Source organism: Passer domesticus, chromosome 5, assembly GCF_036417665.1.
Source record: "Passer domesticus isolate bPasDom1 chromosome 5, bPasDom1.hap1, whole genome shotgun sequence".
NCBI classification, from domain to species: domain Eukaryota; kingdom Metazoa; phylum Chordata; class Aves; order Passeriformes; family Passeridae; genus Passer; species Passer domesticus.
Genome location: NC_087478.1, coordinates 41,199,473 through 41,222,906, shown reverse-complemented (window position 1 = coordinate 41,222,906; position 23,434 = coordinate 41,199,473). Strand labels below are relative to the sequence as shown.

The 23,434-nt window shown below is 37.7% G+C and overlaps 1 protein-coding gene across 9 annotated transcripts in view; it reads left to right on the top strand.

The window, feature by feature from the left end:
* Positions 1 to 23,434, top strand: part of ATP2B1 (ATPase plasma membrane Ca2+ transporting 1) — a 60,190-nt gene that overhangs the window by 14,721 nt on the left and 22,035 nt on the right. For all 9 annotated transcript variants that reach the window (XM_064419685.1, XM_064419683.1, XM_064419690.1 and 6 more), the window contains exons 2-9: positions 11,317 to 11,728; positions 16,466 to 16,663; positions 17,483 to 17,737; positions 17,818 to 17,943; positions 18,322 to 18,465; positions 20,775 to 20,813; positions 21,156 to 21,317; positions 22,661 to 22,875. In XM_064419685.1, coding sequence (XP_064275755.1) covers positions 11,524 to 11,728; positions 16,466 to 16,663; positions 17,483 to 17,737; positions 17,818 to 17,943; positions 18,322 to 18,465; positions 20,775 to 20,813; positions 21,156 to 21,317; positions 22,661 to 22,875 — 1,344 coding nt within the window. In that variant the 5' untranslated portion in view covers positions 11,317 to 11,523. The remainder of the gene's footprint in view (positions 1 to 11,316; positions 11,729 to 16,465; positions 16,664 to 17,482; positions 17,738 to 17,817; positions 17,944 to 18,321; positions 18,466 to 20,774; positions 20,814 to 21,155; positions 21,318 to 22,660; positions 22,876 to 23,434) is intronic.

Genomic DNA, 23,434 nt, shown 5'->3' with positions numbered 1-23,434 from the left:
CCTTGATAAACTAATTAAAGTAAATCATCCTTAAAGGGACTGAAAAGCAGATTTTTGGAGAGCAGTCCTAGCACAGCTGCTTCCTAGTAGTCTGCTTTCTCTTCTCCAAATGCTACACATCCTTCATGCCTAAGAGTCTATTGAAAGTGCTGAGAAACCAGCTGATGACATCCTTTGAGGAAAACAGGGATACAGGAGTTTGCTTAGAAAAGTGGAGCAATAGGACCAGAGAAGGAGTCTCCTAAAATTACCTTTGGAAAAACTGACTCCCTAACTGTGGGAGTTTGGGTAATTTTTGCTGCATTTTGCTTCATAGTGCTGTGTCATTTTTTGTTTGTCTCGGTCACTTCACTGAGTATCACTAGCCTCAGTTAGAGGAAGCTCTTGTCTTCCTTACTCTGCTTTACCTGCATACTGCATAAGAGAAATTTGTGAGTTGCAGGGTTTAGATTAAAAATATAATTGGCTTCTGACTTAACAAGGTCTGTGAACCCCTACTCAACTGTACAGTGAAAGAATCTCATGCTGAGCTGAGGTGTGATACAGTCAGACGTGCAATGGTGCTGGTCCTTTGAGGAAGTCTGTTGGAAGCCATGAGCTGAACGTACAAATCTTGGTTATTTAAAGAGTTTGTGCCATCAGCAGTTATAATGCACAATTTCAGCAGTTACAATGCACAATTTTAGCAGGATGCTTGAAGTTTGTCACTTGAGTGCAGAAGCTGATACTGCCTTTCCCAATTCCCTTTCTTCAGAGATATGTATGCTTTTGGTATCACTAGAAACAACATGATTGCTGAAGCTGCACACTGTTAAAATGTGCCACTGTAAAACAAACACTTGTGGGAAGTAGCTTTCTGTAGTTAAGGAACAAAATAGGTCTGACTTTGCTGAGACAGAATGATGACCTGTAGTCTTTATGGGTGGACTGTCTCTTGGGCCTGAGGGTCAGCTGCTGCTGAACTATGAGCATTGAGCTGTGCTAAATGCATTAGGCTCTCAATCCAGATACCATCCTTTGGAAGGACAGATATTAAGCTTGTTAAACTAGCAATTGCTGCTGAGGATTCAGAGCTACTTTATCAGAAGACTGACACCTCGCTGTGCGTGCCAAAGGTGGTTATGCTGCAGGCATCTGAGTGCCTGCTGGTTTGCCACTTCAGTTCTGCTGGCCTTTGATAGGGCAGGGGAGCAATGGGAATCTGGTAGCTGTTCCTCAGCACAGTGTAGGTTCAGCTGGTTGTGATGAAGTTCTTCAAGGCATGGCCTTTCTCTGCCTAGGGGAGCTGTGCCACAGCTAAATTAGACACCTAGCTCACCTCATAATTTGAATGATTGCTGATTAGACTGGAAGCAGAGCTGTCTGCAAAGTGCATTAGGATCCACTGATGCTGGTGAAGACTTAAGGCCTTTGGCTTATGGGAACTGGAGATTTCCTTTATTGTGTGGCATAGGACTTGCAAATATTATCATGGAGCATGGTATTATTTTCGTTTTTCCTGAGTAATTAATCAACCACTGATGTCTTTGTAATCTCAGAAACCTAAAGAGTTATACACAATGAAGTACTTAATAAAAGAAGACTTCAGACATGAAGTTGTGATTATTATTTACACATAGCCAGTTTGTATGGCAATTTTATATAGCCTACCCAAACTGAGAAATTAATTGAATTTACTAAATCTGTTTGAGCCATTGTCTGGCAATCATGTGAATTACCATGCTATTTGTTTAGTTGCCAGTCAGTTGACTTGTGCCCTGGGTTTGCTCAACCCACTGCAACTTGAAATGACCGAGGGAAGAGGATTCTCCCCTTGAAGGAAGATTTAATGTTATCTTAAAGGTGGCAGCCATATAGTTCCATGATAAAGATGCTTCTAGCATTAGCTGTGTGTCTTGTCCCTTAAGCTGGCATATCCACATTACTTGTGTGACTTTACAAATAAATCAGCCCCTCCTGGTGTCTTGTGGAAAAACTTGTTCAGACGGTAGAAATGCTGCTATGTAAATATTTCCTCTGAGGTGGGGGAGATCATTTTTGGATGACAGCTTTCTGCACCACACAGCAACAAGTAGCCCACTCACAGGTGTAGAACCATGAAATGCATGGCTACCATCACAGCTAGTGGGAGGGTGGAGGCTTAGGACCACAGTATGGTGCTTTCTTGTTCCTTGGATCCTGGATGGGAGCAGATCCAGATGGGGGCTAGGACAAGAATTATTTGTTTTTAAAGATCATAGAAGTACATGGAGAAAGAAAAAAAAAAAGAAAAAAGTAAAGGAAGAAGTGCCAAAACCGTTTGGAGTGCTGTGTATCCCATGAGAGATGAACTTAGAACAGGACCCAAAATGAAATTCCTTCCCTCAGAGGCTGAGGTGCTGTAAAGAAGAGTAGAGAAGCACACAAGAAGTGTGTGTTCTGGGCCCGAGGCTGCCTATGTGCCTGCTGCAGCAGCAGAGCTCCCATACTCTGTTACTTCATTAATGCACTTGGCAGAGTCGGTGGCTTTTCCCGATGCAAAAGGATAAGGGTGGCAGGTGTAAGTTGCAGTGTTGTTAGTGTCAAATAATGAAAGCTGCTTCAGGACCTCTGTGAGTGGGAGTGTTACACCATGTCACTGTAGCACAGCCATACCTTTGGTCACCTGAGGATGTGACAGACTTGCTGCTTTGTTAGAGTTACAAAGTGCTGTGGTGGGAATCTCAGCTTTGTGCATTCTGTCTGCTAACGCTGCTTATATATTCCCTGTGTTAAAGAAGTATTATCCATCTTATATTGGACATGGGATTGTCATGTGTGTACTGATCACAGACAAGTTAATTTGCCATCATTCTACAGACAGCTATAATGCAGTAATGCTTCATTATGTGTAAAACAATCCCAGACCACCAACCAACCCTGCATAAATGAGAAACTTTGCAGTAGCTAGAAGGGCGTGACAATGCAGGGAGCATGACAACTTAGCCTTTAAGTGGGTGTCAGACATCAGAGAGATGGAAAAGTATTATCACTAGTTTTGAAACTGGAGATGTCCCTGAAGGATAAAGCAATATGTAGCCTTCAAAATCATAAAAAATGTCAGATAATACCATAAGGTGAAGCCTACTGAACATGCTTACACTGTACCAGAAAGAGGAGGCCCAGTAGAATGGATTGGTGAGTTAAACTCTCAAAACTTATCAAAGAGAGCTAAAGGGATGGCCAGTATAATCATAGTAAAGAATTCTGCGTGAGATTTCACTCTTGTGTTTCTGCAAAGCCATACACTGGATTCTCAAATTTAAATATTGAGGTAAAAAACCCCTTACTTCTTACAAAAGAAAACACAAACCAAAAAGGGACCCCTGAACCTCTTGACATAACTAGCAAGAGCAGCAAACTTGTGAAGTATTTCTTGAAGTGCTGCTCAAGTGTGGACTAGTTATGATAGTTGAACTTTAAAACCCTCTGTCTCCTTAGGAAGAGAAGATGGCAAACATAATTGCAGTTTTTCTCAGAATGACTCTTTTAGCCAGTTTATTTGGTGTATTTCTGGCAGGCAGGAATTAATGACATTCAAGCTAGCATAGCTTTTAAACTATAGGTTTCTGAAGAAGTAAGGCTCTTTAAAGGTTTGAAGATACAAGATATACTGTAGTCTGGTATTTCCAAAAGGCTTGTGAAAAATCTGAAGTTGAAGGTTCTCAAACTGCCTTGTTACAGGCCAAGAGGGAAGCTTTTTAAACTTTGACCACAAGAGGACAAAACAAATACCCAATTTAGCATCGTAGTGTGGGCTTATTGAGATGGGTGACCAGACCTGAGGTTTTTGTTTTATTTTTCTTACATTCCAGACACTTGCTTGGTTGGAATGATGATTTTGAGGATCATAAATGGATCCTTTACCACATTAATATCACAATTTGTATATTACCTACATATTTGTATATGAGCATATAGACTATTTTGTGGTACTGTTTGTGCTTAGCAGTAAACTAGTCCAAAGTAGCAAGAAAAGCCTTAAAACAGTGCCTAAGTTAATTTTATTGCTCTTAATAGAAAGGAATTGGTTATATATAGTGTCTTTATGGAAGTAATTCGGCTCAATCTCATAGGCATAAATATTTCCTAATAGTTTTAGAGACTAACTTTAAATATCTTTTTGAAGTTTTCTGAATACAAGAAAAATCAGGTAAGAATGGACTTTTGCCTTTTGCCTGAAGGCTCATAAATCTAAAAAGCTTTTTGCATCTCTTTGATGTCATGAAGCATGATCACAGTCAAAAGTCTACTGCTCTGCATAAATGGATACTAGCATAAAAGAATACTTTCTGAAATAAAAAATGGGGAATGTGCAAATCAGGATGAAATGGTAAATATAAGTTCTGTGGGAAAAAAAAAAAAGGTGAATAAATTTCTCAAGACAAGTCATATACCTGTAGGAATAACTGATGAAGTCAGCTGCTGGTTTGCTGACATTATCAGAAGTGACCAGCTGGATGCTTTGCGCTGAGCTCTAAATACAACAAGTAGCTGAAATCCAGGAATCCAGCTCCATCTCTGTTGGATGAAATTTGGTACCATCTCACCTTACCTTTACTTGAAACTTAGTTGCATGCAGTGATGCCTCATTTAACACACACCTGTCAGGATTTGTGACCAGAAAACATTTTGCACTTTGGGAATGCCAGTAAACTCTTGTAGTCTTATGATGCATAATTTTAGTGAGTTGGTTGCCATGCTACCACCCTATCTCTTTTTGGAAAAGTTCAGCTTTGTCTTGTCATTTTTGTCAATATGATTTTGACAAATGTTGATGGGAAAAGTGTGGTAAGTTGTTAATGAACCTAGTCATGTGAATATTTGTTAATGGATTACTTTACTACATATTTAGGAAAAAAACACTTCTAGGTTTATATAGTTAACTATTAATATGACAGATCTGTTAAGAGAACTTAGTTTACAGCACAATTATCCTAAACTGTGCAGGATTAAGAGACTTGCAGTTCTTAGTCATCTTATTTAGAACTCAGTGGATCTGAAGGAAAGGAAAATATTGATGGGCTTTGGGCAAACATTTTTTCTTGCATTTTAAATACCAGCAGGTTTGCCTTCAGCCATCAGCTACCTTAGTCCAAATTTTGGCAGCTTCGCTTACCTCAAGTTAGATGAGGAAGCTGACACACACAGTAAATGCATTTTAGGTGTTTGAACACACTCAAAATGATTCTGCATGAGACAGAGTACCATCTAGAGGTTAATTTTTTTTTTCTACTGGGATTATAATCCTAAACTAGAGTAACCTTTTATTGCAAACAGTCGTCTTGAATGTGGCCTTTAGTTTTTAGTGTCATCACAGAGCACAAAGTAGATGAGTTTAGGAAAAAGAAGTACAGAGAATGGGAAACTTCAGGGCCTGTGGGTAGAGAAGACAGAAGCTGCCTGAGTGTTGATCAGAGCTGTGGACTGCAGAAAAGTGTTTTAAGTGGTTACAAACTTGACACTTTTGCATGGTTTTGTCTTAAGTGTTTGTCATCTTGTGGCCAAGCCAGCAATGTGATATGAAATAGGTGACTATGAAACCCTAGTAGTGCCAACACAGAGAACACTTGTTGCTTTCTTTAATGATGATCACATTGGTTTTGTCTTCTGGGACTTTCCAGTGTGTCTCAAAGTCTGATGTTCCTTGAAAGTGGTCATAGTTTTTTCTGTGAGGCCCTTCTTGTTGCATTAGTCTGTCTATTTTTGGATCAGTAATATCTATTTGGTTACCTCAGTAAGGTAATGATTACTTTAAACACTTGATAAAATAGTTTCCTACTCAGACTATTCTGTACAGCACTTTCTGATTTTGTTTCATAATCCAGGTGTCACTTCAGCTGGAGCTGAGTTGTTTAGTGAGTGGGGAGAGGCCATGGCTTGGACAAGGTAGGGCAGTACAGGTCTGGCAGATGGTTGATGGCATAACAAAATGTCTGCTTGCTTGCTGGGCTCCTGGCAGAGGCTGTGGACCAAGCTGCTTTGTAAGAGAAGCTTATGTCCTTTGTGACATAATAACTCACCTTCAAGGCTTGTAGAATTTTTCCTTGCTACTACCAAAACAGGAGGAAAATTGTGCAGAACCAGTGTGTGAACACTGCTAATTTGTACTACTACCAAACTGACTTCAGACTACTGAAGTCCCAATTTGCTATAATTTCAATAAGAAATAAATTCAGGGTCTTAAAGGAAAGAAGCCACCAGTGGATGAAACGGTTTCTACAAGTGTCAACCACAGTAGGCAGCAGAAATCCCTTAGATTAAGTGCCATAAATCACAGAATAATTTGGGTTGGAAAGGACCTGTAAATGTCATCTTGTCTAACCTCCCTGCAACGAGCAGGGACAATACCAGTGTTTAGATCCAATGCAGAATGTAGGCCAGTTTTTATTTCAGATAGGTAAGTACATCTGCTTCCCAGGAGATTAGGCTTCAGAATTAAATCAGATTTCTCTTTGAAAACTAATCAAAAGTCGTGACCTTTGATGAATTTACTGTTTATAGCACATAAGCTGTAATAACTGAAACTTGCCATTGCAACACTGTTGGGCATAGGCTGAAGATGGTATGCTAAAAACTTTGTTCATGCCCTTTGCCTCTTAGTTCTTCAGTCTACCTTTACGTGTCTCTTCATAAACCAGGCTGTCTGAGATATTTGCTCTAAAACAATAGCATGGCACTGAAGTTATTAACTCCTGTTTGTCCAGTTAGGCACATTTTAACTTACAGAATAGTGACTTGCAAATGCATACTGTTCTGTATTTATGTTTTGCCTCTTTAGAATTCATTCATATTCCTTGTGAAACAGCTGGTGAGTTTCTGTAGCCTGTCAAGTAGGTGGGACGATCTGTCTCTTACAGTAAGAAATTTGACCCTTCAGAGCATCAGTCAATTTCAGTTTGATTTCCAGCTTACTTTCTCAGTTACAGTTACTTTTCATTGTAATAATATTCCATTATAATAATATTGCAGACAACTTCCCTTCTTTCTTCCCCCCACCACTGCAATGTTATGTGATGGCTTGAAGCTGTGGATCACACCCAAACTGAAGTATGCAAAAGCATATTATATGTTTTCAATATCTTTGAAGCTGTAGGCAGGTTAAAAGGCATGACAACTGAAACATATGGGGACGGCTTTTATCTCAACAGCTTCTTGATATGCAGATCTGTCTGGTATTCATTGAACTAATTAGATTAAACAAAGGCTTTCCTGAGATAATCACTTTGCAAGCCCTTTCCTATATTACAGGGCCCAGTTTTAGTGTGTTGCTGAAGGTCAAATGCTATCAGCTAATGCTCAATATCTGAATGCATACTGTTCAAGCAGATGTATAGATTAAATTGAATGACACAAGATTTATAATTGCTGGAGCTTTGACTCTTGAGACATGAGTGTGCTTAAGTGATTTAATATTAAGAAAATTGTGTTTCCTTGTAGGTTAGTGAAGCAAGTATTAAATGTAAATGTAATCATAGGAAAAGCTTGGATAGGGGTCTAAGGTAGGCTAGGTCCTGTGCATCTGGGAAATAGTAATTGTGCCACCAGAGGAACACTTCAAAAAACATGTTGCAGCTTCTAATTTGGTCAGTGCAGAATATTGTGGTAGCACTAAATAGATAAGTAATCTATAGTTTCTTCATGCTTTGGTGAGCATCTTTACATGTAGACTTGTGTTTAGAGCTTTTCCATTCTCCAGTCCAACTACAGAAGCTTATGATGTTGAACTCCCAACACTGGCAAAGTTGTCTAACCTTTGTTTAATGGGTTATGGGTTTGAATTAGTGTCTTTGTCTGGTAACAAAACACAGTCCCTTAGCAATAAATGATGATTTGATTTGGGTAAGGAAGTTATTCCTCATAAGCAGCTACAATGATATGATGTGTCAGTGAAGTTACTACAACCAAAGGGCAGCAAGGTCTTCTCAGAGGTATTGATATAAGTATCTGAATCCTATCTATGAGAGTATGTGCTGCTACTGAAATTTGCCTCTTCAGTTCAAGTTTTTCAGTCATTTTTGTGTGACAGAGAATAGCTTTTAAGTTATTCCTAGTCTCAGTGATATAAAGGGATAAACCAAGTGTTGGTGATAAAGTATTATCCAAAAGTTGATGTATCTAATGAAAGGTAAACGTCTTAATAAGCTTGTATGCAGCTTGTTTAAGCTGGACACTAACACAAAACTTCAACTGAATTAAACTTTAAATAGACTAGAACTTCAGCATTGGTGTATAATAAGTTTGATAACTGTTTCCTGAATTTAAAATTTGAGATATTAACAGATTGGAAGTTTGAGGTGAGTTGCTTTAAACTATAGTGCTTCAGAGCTTATGCTATTAATTTATTTCAAATGACTGATGCAACTGAGAACTGAAACACAGGTCAAAACAAATAAAATAATTCATTAGTTGAGAAGATAAATATTATTAGATGGTCTTTTAGCTTTAAAATGCACTTCTTTTTATGCTACTAAATTTCAGTCGTAATAGTTTCAATATGCATCACCACTAATGTTACAAAAGTGGACTCTTGGAACTTGCTGTAACAGGAACTGATTGAGTGTTGCAACATTTTACATCAAAACTGCATTAAGGATATTTCTTAAAGAAAGTGTCTTTGCTCATTGCTACAGAAAAATCTGTGTTAGACTAAGTCCATCCTGTACCTGTATGACAAGAAGCTATTGTGCTCTCTGTTGAAATGTCTGGTAAAAATGGACTACTGAAGCAGATCCTGATCTGATTTTATGTAAAAATTAATAATGCTTAATCAAATTTTTATGATCTGGAGCAACACTGCACTTGTTCAATATTCAGAATTTGAAGTCTTCACACTGTTCCTTTCAATTTTCCATAGTTCTTTGCTAACATGGATGTACCAAATAATTTGTGTCACTACTAGAGCTGATCTGTATAACTGCACTGTTTCTGTAGTTAATGAATGCTTATTGAATTTGCCTGTGAACCCTAAGGGACCATTGGCATGTTAGGATGGCATTTAGAGCACAGGAGGACTCCCTTCAGTATAAACTTATTAATTACTAATTTGGATTATTGCTTAATAGTAAAAATTGATGTAGATGCATGAAGAGGTTAGAACTGGAGTGCAAAGCACGCTGAGTTGTGACTAAGCAGAGCGACTGCTCTTAAGTTTAGTTGTATATGAAAGCAAGTTTGGCCCCCTCTATTCATATATATGGAGAGAGAAAGTCCTAAAACTTTTTGATGACAAGTGAACAGTGACTAGAGCTGTAGCTTTTCCTATACTTTTCTCTTGGATTTAGGTGTAGTTGGGCATCAAGTATAGGGCCCCTGCTAGAGGCTTGAACAGAGCTTTGCTTAATTAAAATTAAATCAAGTTTGATGTAATTGGTTGTGGGGCCTTCTGCTTGGTCTATTTTTGCCTAATTAGCAGCTGCAGCATCTTCTCCATAGCTATACAGACTCATTTGCCTGATCTGCTTCTTGTTATACTGTCATAGCTTATGATCAGATGCTAGCTGAAAAATCCTCCTAGGCTACCAGCTGGACAACAACATCTAGCTTTTGGGTATTAGATAACAATGTGGCATGTCTTTTAAAGAAAACTTTCATACATGGTTTGCATTGAATTCTTCACTTGCAGGATACTCTAACAGAACTCATTAGAGTCTTAATCAAAACTTTATCTTAGCGTGCAGGTTAGCACTATCATCATGCATTCTTCAACTGTTGCAACATTTTCTTGCAAGTAACAGAGAAAACAATGAAGATTTAAAATTAATTTTTAAATTAAGAGCTTTTTTGATGTTATAGAATGTTGGAAGTTTTATACATGTGAATATTGATTGCTTTATGCTTTTTGTCACTCTCTGAAAAACAGCCATAGACAGTGGTTTTCTCAGAATCTCCTGTGACAGGAAGAGAAGAGCACTTGCAGTTGTAGATGTTGTAGTTCTGCCAGAGATGGGCCTGTCACTTGTGGTTAGGTGGCATCAGTTCAGGGGTTTACAGTGTCAGTGGTTGTTCTCAGGGCAAACAAAGTAGTGTGGCATGGTACTTTAAATGGTAGATTTAGTATAACTGCAACTGATTATTTCCAGAGCAGAAATCTGAGTCTTTCCTGGAACCAAGACCTTAAATTTCTGGTAATTGGGTGCTTATATCTTCAACATAGACTCAGCAGTTCAGCCAAACAGTCCTCTAAGCTGGCAGGGAAGTAACTAGAAATCTTTTGTTTGCTGATGCTTTGCCTTGATATTTTTGCCTTTGCTAAGCATATTACACCTGAGGGTCTTGTTGACCTGAAAGTGTCCAAGTTATTGTTCATCTGAGCCTGGCAGTCATGTTTTGTGGGGGAATATGTTGTTACACATGCTCATTGCACTTCATTATGCCAATAAAGCTGATTTTCGTGATCAGAAGTCTGGTTTTGGCACACAGCAACTCTTCACACAGGCATGAGGAGTTTGTGTGTGCACTGCACTGTTGTGTAGCTACGTGTGTGTGCGAGATATGGGGATTAGGAATAGGAATTAGGTATAGAGTCCTGTGGCTAGATGACAATTACTCAGCTACAATACATTGATCATCAGATGGAAGAACTGCTCTCAGTCTGCTCATCCCTTGTGCAGAAAGGTGGTATTGTGCAATTTTTTCCCTCTCTTCAAAGAATTAAATGGAGACCCTCTGCAAGGCTTGAGCTGTGATGAAATGGGCTAGAGCAGGGCTAAAACTGTATGGATGTGAAAAATTCATTAAGGTCTGCCTGAAGATATAATCCTACTTAGAATACAAAAGTATTTCATGTGTAGGCTAGCTTAGTGTTGAAGTTTTTTCTTGAGGTTTGCACAAATGAATTAATGGGAGCACAAAAAATTTGCTCTTCCCAAACTCTGAGGTGAGGGCGTCATTGGAAAGTGGGAATTTTTAACTTGAGTATGTTCTTTCCCCATGTGACGTCACTTGTGCATGCTACAAGCTCCATTTCCCTGGAAACAGATTTAATTTTAGGTATTTTTAAAGGTTGCTGCTTGATGATGAACCATATGGACATTTGAAGGAAAATGCCAGTGTTAAAGGCAACAGTTGTTACAAAGTTAATGATTTAAGGAAATCCAATAATACAAGGTTGTTTTGGGGTGGGAAACATCCATTTTCCTCCTTGTCACTCTTGCCTGTGGAATGCAAACTGAAAATATCATAGGAAATTAAAGAAGAAATTTGTTCTGTAACCGTAGTAGAGAGAGTAGGGATTGTCTTACAATGCATTTCAGTATAGATGTTATGTAACTGAATGTGTATTTTTTCTCTCCCTAGACTGTACATGCCTTTTGGCTTCGGGGAACAGAACACACCATGGGACAACCTCAAAGACATCTCTCCAGACGGGCTCTCTTGCTTGGGTGATGTGTCTGCTCTCCTGACTGTCTTCATACCCAAAGGATTTATTTTCCTTTTGGAAATATTTTAAGTTGAAATTTTGTTCCTTGCTGGAAACTGTCTACGCTAAAGACTGCATGCATCATGGGTGACATGGCAAACAACTCGGTTGCATATAGCAGCGTAAAAAACGCTGTGAAAGAAGCTAATCATGGAGATTTTGGAGTTACTCTTGCAGAGCTCCGTTCTCTTATGGAACTTCGAGCTGCAGATGCACTGCATAAAATACAGGAATGCTATGGTGATGTACATGGCATCTGTACAAAGTTGAAAACTTCACCAAATGAAGGTAAGTAAAATTTAACACTCATTGAGGAAACTCCATTTATGAAAAGCCTTAGTCAGCAAACTGCTTTTTTAATAGAACAAAATTTGTAAAAGCATTTTAGTGACCATAACAAAATATTGCTTCTTGTTCTTTTAAGACAGACATATTCCATGGTAATAAGTAAGCAAGAGTTTTTTTTCAGTTGGTCTAGCTGCATGTGAGATGTTGTATTAATGAAGCTGCACTTGGAACAGAGTTCATTGATGTAGACATCCACGTATGAAACAGCAGTGCAACATAGCAGTGTTCAACTGATTGTGAAAGCATCAGTTTTTTGAATAGTTCATATGACCTATAGTTCACAGTTCAGATCATGCTGTTGTAGAGCCCAGGGTTTTAATATTCTAATGCAGGGCTTATTAATGCTTCTGTGTGGCTACCTAGTTCTTGGATTTGCTAATGCAGCAATTTTTAAAACTGATTACATGTTTGTGTTACGTTGGATTCTTAATAGCAGGATCTAGTTTTTAAATCCACAGTATTTCTGTAGATTTCATTTGAGCTATGCAAAATAACTATCAATATAACTTGAAGCATTGACATTTACTCTTAGTGGTAGGTTTGCAAAGTGATTACACAATCTTACTCCCTAGAAATAAGCATCTCTGATGGAGTCTTTGTTTGACTAAGTGGCGTTCTGTAAAATGTGGCTACATCATGCTTTTGCTATCTAGAGTTATTACTCCAAGATAGACTGTACAAATGTGAAGAAATAAGTAAATAAATTTATTAAGTCTCCTTCTCAAGAACCCTGCGGAAGTTCTCCTTAAGACCTGGCTTTTTTTTACTGCTTTCTTCCAATAAAGTACTGTAGTGTCTACATACTGTAGTACTTGCAGTAAACTGTATTAAAAAAAAAAAGTAAAATCATTAACTGAAACTTACTGTGAAGTCCTGCTGTTGAGAGCAATTGAGAATTACCAAAATCAAGATTTTGGCAAATTGTAGTGTCTCTGCTTTTAAGGACTCACACAGATTTTAACCAGTGTGGTGTCATGTCGGTAGCAGCAAAGTACCTGCTGTCTTAATCCTGGAGAGCCGTTGCTTTCTGTTCTTCAGAAATGCTATGGAAAGATTTGTCTTCTTGGACCAAGAACAGCCTACTAATGCCGTAAGGTACCTCTGGGTACATCTGCATTTAGCATGTTTTGGCTTGATCTGCTTTTGAAGCCAGATTTCCAGACTCCTGAAATTATCAGTAGATGAATTGTGTTTCTCTTACCAAACTGAAAGTAGCCAGCTGACATGGCCGAACTACCAGTGAATGGGAGTAGACCAATTTCAGGATGAAGAAGTTTGTAAATCACGAGGAGTACAAACTTCTGTCCCTTGGCCGTTGTACAGTGCATGTGTGTGGAGCACTGTAGTGTATAAGCAGTGTAACACATCTCAGGAGCAATAGGCTCTCGTTGCCCTGTTGACCTGTTGCATAGTATGGAAAGGCAGTTTCCTTTCTCCATGAAAGGGATATAGTTTTCTACAGCTGGGAATTGAACCGAGAGTTGAATTCTGTTGTACAGTGATCTGCAAAGCTAAAGGTCCATTATTAGTGCAAGCTTGGTGGACATACAATTTTACATGACCACAATGCACTAAGCACCAAATACCTTGTATACTGCAGGATTCACGTTGTCTCTTAATGTAACAAACATGCAAATTACTAAACATGTCACGTGTCAGTGTACTAAAACTCAAGGGTTGGATGCCCTTTCCTGCAGATTGATTGTGCTGTACTGAGGGCTGTGTGATCAAGGCCTTTCACTTTCAAAAGGATTTGACATTTAGATGTATACTAAAATCAGTTACATACAGTCATTGACTTAAAAAAGGATGGTGCCCTTTTATTAAGTGTGAGACAAACTCATAAACACACTACAGACTCAACTGTTGAACATGTTAACAGGATCAGAAAAGGTTAATTGAGTTAGAACAGCATCCAGCAGAGGTGTCATTTTGACTCTAAACCACATCATGAAATTTTAGAGAATCAGCCTCTCTTCTAGGTAACCTGCTATAAACTTTCTGGAGGTAGTACTGGAGAGCTCTTGTAAAGGTAGAACTAGGTCTCTGCTTTTGTCAAATTCTAACCGTAAGTATAGAAGGGAGACCATAATAACAGAGAAAAGTCTAGGGAAGATCTTGCAGAAAACTGTTATGTATTATGCTAATACCAGCTCTCTAAAACCTCGTGTGTATTCCTGCAAGGCCCTAGGACACTTTTTCCTAATCACATTTCCTTTATGACATGACACTCTTACCACTATGTAATTACCAGGGGCTTCACAGGAAAAGTACAGGTAGTTCTGACATGGTGCACAGTGCATGAGTTCAGCTTGTTCCATTTCTTGCTGTGAAGTTGTTGACAATGTAAGACAACATCTATTTTCAGGCAAAATTTGGATCAGACTTATCTGATTTGAAGTGAGAAATGGGAACGGACCTTTAGCAGTATTACTTGAAAAAAGGACACTGAGCAGACTTTACTGCTTACAAGTATGCAAATATGCAAAAAGAATGTTTGACATATCTTTAGTAGCAAAAGTCTGTCTAATATTCTGGACAGATATAGATATTTATAATAAAATTTGAATATGAAGCATTAACTAGTCCCTTGTCTAATATTTTCCAAACTTAACCCCAATTAATATAAACTGCCCTAGTTAAGATGCATAATTAAGAATATAATGGCAGTAGTTTTGATCTCAGGACTGTAGATTGTGAATTGTGAAATTGCCAGCTGTCTGGTAAATGTAGCAAGTTCAGAAATGGTGCATGGTGTATTATAGTGTATATGAAAATACAAATGGTTTTTATCTTTGCTAGGCTTATTTACTAATCTTCACTAAGTGGTTCTGATAATAGCTCGACTTTATATAGCCTCATTTGGAAACGTTTTTCATTTTCAAAGAGCTTTGTTGGACACTTCTGATGTGTACTGTAGTACCCTGGAAAGGGAGGAAGAGAGTGATGTTGCTGTTATGTAAATAAATTTCCAAAGTCTGCCATGTTAAAGGAATAGAGAAGTAGTATCTTCTGCAAAATAGCAATATGGCCCAGCCTTTTGGAATGACCATGCTGTCCTGAGTTTCTGTAGATACTGTAATGTATAGCTTGATTTTTAAAATAGTCTTGCAGTGCTCTTTGAATTAAGAGTGAAAGTAAGCACCTTAAAGCTTGAACTGCAAGTGTAAGGTTATGGCTAATGAGTACAATTTCTCCTTTCTATTAAACCTTCACAGATGTGCATTCAAGGTGAATTGAAGACTGTTAGAATAAATGTAATTTATCATATACACAGAGTATGTTTAATGAATTTATTTTTTTAACAGATCTGCATATAGTTTGCTTTTCAGTTAAGTGATTCCATAGCAGTTGTTAGCATTTAAAATTGAGCTTTGCAGTTCAGTAACTTTTGCAAAGTGTCTCGAAATATGTGACGATTCTCGGAAATGTCTGTTAGATGTGTTAAATACTCCCCCTTATTATGAAAGCCAGCAGCAGTGGCTACTGTTCTTATTTACTACATAGCATGTTTGCAATGCCTTTATAACTAAGCAGTTGGGTTAGCTACTAAACAAATTGCTACTAAGAAAATAATTGTCTTTAAGCTGGTGCTAATCATAACCTTGGGGTCAATATAATTGAAGTACCCAGACCTTTGCTCTGAACATGCCTTGAAGTTTGGCAATTTTGATTTGAAAAATTAGCTTAATTCTGAATGGTGGGTTAGTCAGCTGGAAATTTTTTGGAGTAGCCAGGAGATGTGCTCACAGAGGACCTTGAGTGCATGACCTTGCCCTGAAAATACTCGGTATTCCATTATTTTTAAGATCTTGGCAAGCTCTTAAAACATGCTGTAGTCTTTCATGTAGACCCCTCACTCCTGTCTGCTAGTGTCCCTTAAGGATGGTATCAGAATTGAGACAGAGGAGGACTCAGATATGGCTATGTGAAAGAAGATAGGTACAAAACTGAGGTGACAGACATGGCATAGTGCTGAACATGGGCTCTCTCTGTGTGAGAGGAGATAGAAAGGGAAGCTTCAGAAGAGCAAATAACTAACACCACTCCAGGTGGAAACAGCATCATAAAGTGGTTGCATCTTTCCAACATGATGCCTGAAGAGAGCTTCAACGATTTTTATTAGTTTTTTATATAATAATTAGTCTTGAAATATCATAATGATAATAGTTACATTTTTAATTATAATAAGCATCTCATTATAAATGTTACATTACTTTTAGGATCCTAGGATGTTGTGTCTGAATACAGAATCCCTACACTGGGAGCCAGAGCTGCCTTCACGGGCTGTGGTCTTGCTAAAGCTTTATGGTGCTACTCAGTCTCAGTAGTAGTAACTCTACTAATGATCTTGTCTTGCAAACTTGTTTACTTTGAACGAAGGTATGTGTGTTGTTATTATTACTCTGTTCCTATGTCATATTAAGTGACATATTAAACAGGTAGACCATCAACTTTATTTTGGCAAGGTGAGAATTGTAAAACATAGCTGGCTTTCTATAGTGACTCTGATTTAAGGGTATTACTTCCATAATTATGTTTGAGATGTGGCTTTTTTGGTTTTGTTACTGAAATATGGAGTGGGACTTGATTCCATGAGTGGGAAACTTCAGTCACTTCTAATGTGAGAGTGAAATATGTCTAAGTGTCACTAACTTTGTCTTATTGTTTAAATAGGTTTAAGTGGAAATCCAGCAGATATAGAAAGGAGAGAAGCAGTTTTTGGGAAGAACTTTATACCTCCTAAAAAGCCAAAAACATTTCTTCAGTTAGTATGGGAAGCACTACAGGACGTTACACTAATTATATTAGAAATTGCAGCCGTAGTATCCTTGGGCCTTTCTTTTTACCAGCCTCCAGGAGGAAATGAATCATGTAAGTAAACTTCTTCAAAAGTAGGTATCTACTATTATTATACTACTGACTTTCCTGGTTCAACATGCCTATACTGTAAACCTGATGGGAGACAGTAAGTCAGTGGAAAAGCAGCTTATTGTTCCTTATTGAGAGCACATTATTAAAACTCTACCTTGCCTTAAAAGGGCAACATGCGATTTCCTTGGTCGTGATCTGGTATTATTCTGACCAAAGGTAAATTGCAAGCAGCAGGAACAGGACTTATTTGAAATCAAGTCTCTGTGCTAGTGGGTTTTTTTTTAGCTTTGCCTCAAATATTTAAGCAATTTATAATTTGCAGTCATGGTCTTTCTTTGGGGAGTCAGCAAGTCTTAAATTTTCCTTGATTTGTGACATGCCACTGGTAACTTTATAATTTAAAATGAAGCTATATTTATACTTCTAAACAGAAAATAAAGGGATTGGGACTTCATTTAACTGAATTTTTGCAGTGATACCTGGTTTGTTAAGAAAAATGTAAAGTGGGATATGTTGACAAAGCAGAATGTTGTTTACCAGTCTGACATTCTTATGCCATCATTTAACAAAATAAGGACAGGAAACTCTATATCAACTTCTCTCGTGTTCAGATAAGCAGCGTGGTTTAACTTCCTCAAGTTGCTCTAGCTTTCAGGTTCTTTAGCTTCTTTGTGTGTAACCCTTGTGGAAATAAAGGTGAAATTGCAAAGAAAAATAGCATGGAAAATGTTTAGCAGCTGTGAGTTTTTTGTTTGCCAAAACTTTCTTTGCTGAAATATCTTTGTGAACTTTCTTAAATCTAAAACATGTTTTCTGCAGTATGTGGATCAGTAAATGTTGGTGAAGAAGAGGAGGAATCTGAAGCAGGTTGGATTGAAGGAGCAGCAATCCTCCTATCTGTAGTTTGTGTGGTATTAGTAACAGCTTTCAATGACTGGAGTAAAGAGAAACAATTTCGGGGATTGCAGAGCCGTATTGAACAAGAACAGAAATTCACAGTCATCAGAGGTGGCCAAGTCATCCAAATACCAGTAGCTGACATAATTGTTGGAGATATTGCACAAGTGAAATACGGTAAACATATTTTTAAAGTTGAACTTTCTTTTATTTTTAAAAAAGGAACTGCAGTCAACAAACCCAGTGATCTCTCGTAGGTGACCTTTTACCGGCTGATGGTGTACTCATTCAGGGAAATGACCTCAAAATTGATGAAAGCTCGCTGACTGGAGAATCTGATCATGTTAAGAAATCTCTGGACAGAGATCCTATGCTGCTGTCAGGTGTGTAACATTTGACAATTTTGTAATAAAGTAGTTTGTTTCAGCAGTAAGGTGGTTATTAAAAATTTTGTGGTTGAAACTAGCAAATTGGTTCTTTATCTAGGTTATCTCCTAGAAATATCCCAAACCAGTCAAAAGAGTACAGAACTTTGTTGGAGTGATCAGTCTTGTAAAATTGACAAATGTTTTGTGTAGTTGCTTATGGGTTTGCTTTCCAGATAGCTTTGGCAGCTAAAGCTTTAGGGGAGCACAGTGGTACATATCCACAGCTCAGAGTTTTATCAAAGTCAGATTTAAAAGCTTATTTCTCCAAAGTACTTGTATGCCCTGCCATATAACTGCTCACATCTCAATGGAAATCCTGATTCAATCTTTCAGGTACACATGTGATGGAAGGCTCTGGAAGAATGGTGGTTACTGCTGTAGGTGTGAACTCTCAGACTGGAATCATCTTTACCTTACTTGGGGCTGGAGGAGATGAAGAGGAGAAGGAGAAGGAAAAAGAAAAGAAGGAAAAGAAAAGTAGGCATATTAATCTTAAATACTTTGGTTGGGGGTGTTGGAGGGGGGATGGTGGTGAACTTTTGAATATTACTGGATAAAAGCATGTTCCAGTTATCCTAAGCCAGAAAGCTTTTTTAAAAACTCATGCCTTCTGTAGGTTTCACAGGAAAAACAGCTTAGGTCCAGTGACCTGAGAGTGCACCACGACTACTAACTCTCGTCACGTGGAATTTAGTTAAACTTCAGATCCCACTGATCAGTCAGAGTTCGGAAAGTTTGCAATTGCTAGCTAGCTGTACATACTATGTATAAATGGTTAAACTCTCATCTTGTGTAACATTGATGTCTAATAGCAAATACTTGTTTATGGAAAACAAATTATTATGAAGTTCAACCTAATAAGTATCTAGTGATACTTATAAGTGATCTTTTTATCAGAGGGATACCAGACAATAATGGAACATTCACACGGAAATGTGTTTAAGATTCTCAGGGACTTTCACACTCAACAGGCAATTGCTAAAATGTGTGCTCTGTGCCGGAATTGAGATTGAAGTTTTTTTGTCTTGTCCTAACCCACAATTCTGACCCTTCTTGAAACTTGAAAAAAACTAGAGAGTTTCTTTAAAAGTTAGAAAAATTGTTACAAGAAGCATTGAAAGTTCTAAGTTAGTTTCAAGTTCAAGTTTGACAGTGAAAAGAAAAAGCTGACCTGCAGCACTTGCAGTCATTAGTGTGAAAGTTGCCATCCTGTGCCTTCCCCTTACAGAGGAAGGAGAAGGAAACAAATAACAGTACCAGCTGCTACAGGAGATACGGAGTGGATTATAGCTTTTATTAATATTCTGCCAGTGTTTATTATTCTAGAAGCAGAAGTGTCTTTGACAAGTAGTGTTTTGGTGTATCCTAGGACCCAAACACTACTGGGGTTTTTTTGTCTCCCAAGATAGATAGGTTCCTCTTTCCCTTAAGTTAGGTGCCTAATAAGATTCTCCTTGATAAAACTCAGGTTAAACTAAATTAACTTCTCCGTGAATGTTAAGGAGATTAAAGGGACTATATTTAGCTGGCTGTGTATGGCACGATTCAGAGTGAAAGCAAATGTATGTAGAAGGAGTTACAAGTAACTCAAATGTAGAATTTTGCTCTTGAAAGAGGAAGAGGGGAACTGGGGAGAACAAATACAAAATCAGGAAATGATGATGAGTTCTTAAGAAGTCTGAGGTGGCATCTTCTGGACAGAGTGAACATACTTCTTTTTTTTTTTTTTTTTTTTTTTTTTCTTTTTTCTGTTCAGCTGTTGTGAGAACACTGGGGGAAATCCTACGTATAGAAATCAGACTGTGTCTACAGTAATGGTGTAGTGGAGATATTAAATGTCATGCCAGACAGGCTGCTTGATAACTTGATTTTCTTCTACTTGAGTACTCTTGAAAATTTCGGTCTACATAACCTAAGGCCAAAGACTTGGTGAATTACCAGTAATACTGAAAATGTTTGGGTTTTGTTCTAAGTTGCTCAATTTTGTGCTTTCATTTCAGTTTATCACAAACAGTAATTATAGCCCTTGCTTTCTCTACTTAGAAATAAAGTTGGTCACTTTCTAAGCCCCCAAAAACAACACATGACGTGTTAGTCTTCCAACCTTTAATATTTCAGTTGTTCAATTCTTTCATTATTTCACTGTCCTTTATGATCTCTTGTTGAGCCCCATTTCTGAACACAGGTAGGAGTGATATTTTATTATGCACTTGAGCTATTCTCACTATGATGTATGGTATATTGCTTACAGGTTTGTGTAAATAGTAATCCAGTAATCCAGTGCTGTGCCTCCACTAAGCTTTGCTATGGATTTATGAATATTTTATACCACAGTAGCTTCTGCAATGTTGTACAAAAGCACTGATTCTCAAAGTGAGACCTTGCAGTTTAGTTACAGAGGTAGTCAGGTACTGGTGGCAAGTATTGGAAGATTACAGCAAAATAGAGGCTTCCAAAATCACTGAATTGTCACAAATATCTTTCCTAGAAAAGTGTGTCAGGAAGTCTTTTGTAAAGCTTTCTTCACAAGCCATGTCAGTATCAGTAATTTGTGCAACCATGCTCAGCCATGGTAGATTAACACTGCAGCAGTCTTGTATGGGAAAAGTAAAGTCCAAAGAGTGTCATGAGCAGTTTCTGTGAGCTGACTTAAATGTTTTTCTTTTTATTTTTTTAATGCAGTTTCCTGTTTTAGCAGAGTAATGTAGTTATTATATAAAAACATAAATAAAATAATGAATTCTACACAGCCAGCTTAAAACACAACTTGTTTCCCTTTCTGACAGGTAAAAAGCAAGATGGAGCTGTTGAAAACCGTAACAAAGGTAAATGCAGGTTCTCTGATTCTTTCTTACAAGTCTCTTTTCTAAGAGTATAGACGAATACAGACTTCCCTATAAAAATGCGTATTGAATGCTTATATCCAAAGTGCTTATGGTAAAGATGGCATAAGTGAATCTGCCCAAAACAAATGCTTCACTGAACCTGATATTCTATCACCAATACACAATACACTTATTTAAACATTCATGTGAAATGTGGCCTCTCTGGATACAAGATCATTCTCTGTGCTATTATATTTAGTGGAGCTGTGTATTAAGCTTTTTCGATATCTTTGATTTGGAAGACTCACCAATGATTAAACTTTTTTTGATCTTAACTTCTAGCTAAAGCTCAGGATGGAGCAGCCATGGAAATGCAACCACTGAAGAGTGAGGATGGTGGAGATGGAGATGAGAAAGACAAGAAGAAAGCAAATTTGCCAAAGAAGGAAAAGTCAGTTCTCCAAGGCAAACTCACAAAGCTCGCAGTTCAGATTGGCAAAGCAGGTACAATGTCTCAGTACTCTCCTCATGATGATGTCATGTTAAAAAAAGTTGGAACATGCATAGTTTGGGAGGAGATAAAATAATCAAACCACTCAAGGCTGGCTCCTTAAGTGCAAAATTGTAATGCATGTAAGTATGCTGCTGTGCCTGAGTATGCTGATGGCCTCTCAGGCTCTGTCATGTGGATGGCTTTTATTTTTCCCTAATTTAAAGAGAGTCAGGCTTTCAAGTGCCAGCTTCTAGGAGGGAAAATTCCAACTTCATGACATTGGACAACTGTTATGAAAGATCTTTTCAGGTTAGATAGAGCATTTAGCAATGGAGAACTCTAAGTTGAGTGAAGCCTGGAAAATGTGGTACAGTCAACGAGGTTGTGTCTAGTACTTTCAGAGGCTTAGAATTTTGCATTTAACATATGCCTTGCTGATACATAACATGTTTATTGACTTCCTACTTTTCTGCAGCTAATATTTAGCTGCCTTGTCAAAATATTTGGTAGATTGTTGCTGCTTGAAAGGCTAAAACAACAGTGAAGTTCAGTATAAAATGTAGGCTATATTATCTGGTGTATAGTGGTTTAATCAAAATATTTCAGGATTTATTTTGGTCCATGTAGAATTGTTGAAAGGTTCGGGCTGGAAGGAATTTCAAGAAGGCTTGTAGCCCAACCCACAGCTCAAAGAAGGGCTGACTTTAGCATTTGTATCATTACACAGTTACAGTCTGAAATGGAGAATGAAACTTTTAGCAGTAACACTTTGCAGTTGTGTATGGTGGTATTAATTTTTCAGTGAGATTAACAAATTCCATTATATGTGTACTGTAAACTATTGTCCTGGTCAAAGATTTTTTTTTTCATCTCTTCCAAGAGGTTGTTTTCCTTTATGTACCTTTTGACCTATTGTAGTTCCCCACACAGCCTTAATACTCATCTACTTCATGCATGGATTTTCCTGTCCTCCTGCTTTGAGACCACACTGAAGCACTCTACTGAATCAGTCAGCATAAAATTGGTGAAGGCCTCCTGAATTTTCTCACTTCTTGTTCTGCTTAGTCAATTGACTTTACATATTGGTCTGTCCTGTTACTAATTAGCTCCATGCTTTTCAATTAAATTGGAGAAAGAAAGATTTCTAGGCACTTCTAGGTGAAATGCATGGTGAAATACTTGCATTGGAAACTGGAACACCTCTGAGATCTGCCTCTGTGTTTTGACTTGCCTCTTTGAAACCTTAGTCCTAATCTAGCTTGTATAAGGGCAGAAGTATTTGCATGTATCTGCAGTCTGTATTGCCAAATATTTGAGATAATTTCTTAAAACTGTTTATTCTCTTTTTAACAAGGTTTGTTGATGTCTGCAATCACAGTCATTATCCTTGTGTTATATTTTGTAATTGATACCTTCTGGGTTCAGAAGAGACCTTGGCTTGCTGAATGTACCCCAATTTATATTCAGTATTTTGTGAAGTTCTTCATTATTGGAGTTACTGTCTTGGTGGTGGCAGTACCAGAAGGTCTTCCACTTGCAGTCACTATTTCTCTGGCTTACTCTGTTAAGGTAAGTAGGTAGAGGGCAAGTAGATTTTTTTTTTTAAGGTAGGTGGGCATATTCATCAACTGTTAAATACAGAGTTATGCTGCATTACAGAGATATATATATGTGTATATATATATATATATATGTTAGACTGGGAAGAAGCTTTCCTTGTTTTCTGAACTGCATAAGAATTCTGCTGCAGTACTTTTCTTCATCTTTGAATGAATACACACTGACCAGAACAGTGAGCATTGCCAGCCTGTTGTCACCAGCTAAAGATGAATGGGTTCAGTATGTACCATTGTAACATTTGCTTACAATAAACAGATGTTTTAGAATTTGTAAATAACAAACTTTTCTGTAAATCTGAACTTCTACCTAGCTGATGTGTTAAACAATTGCTATGAAAGCTTCTAGATGGATTTTTTTTTTTTTTAAGACTGAATAGTGTAAAGCATTTTGTTTTGTGCTTACTATGCAGCATGTTTTTTAACTTAAGCTCTTTGGGTTCTTAATTTTCTTACTGCATCCACATGCTGAGAATGATTATTTGTCTAAAATCTAATTGTAAATGTGATGG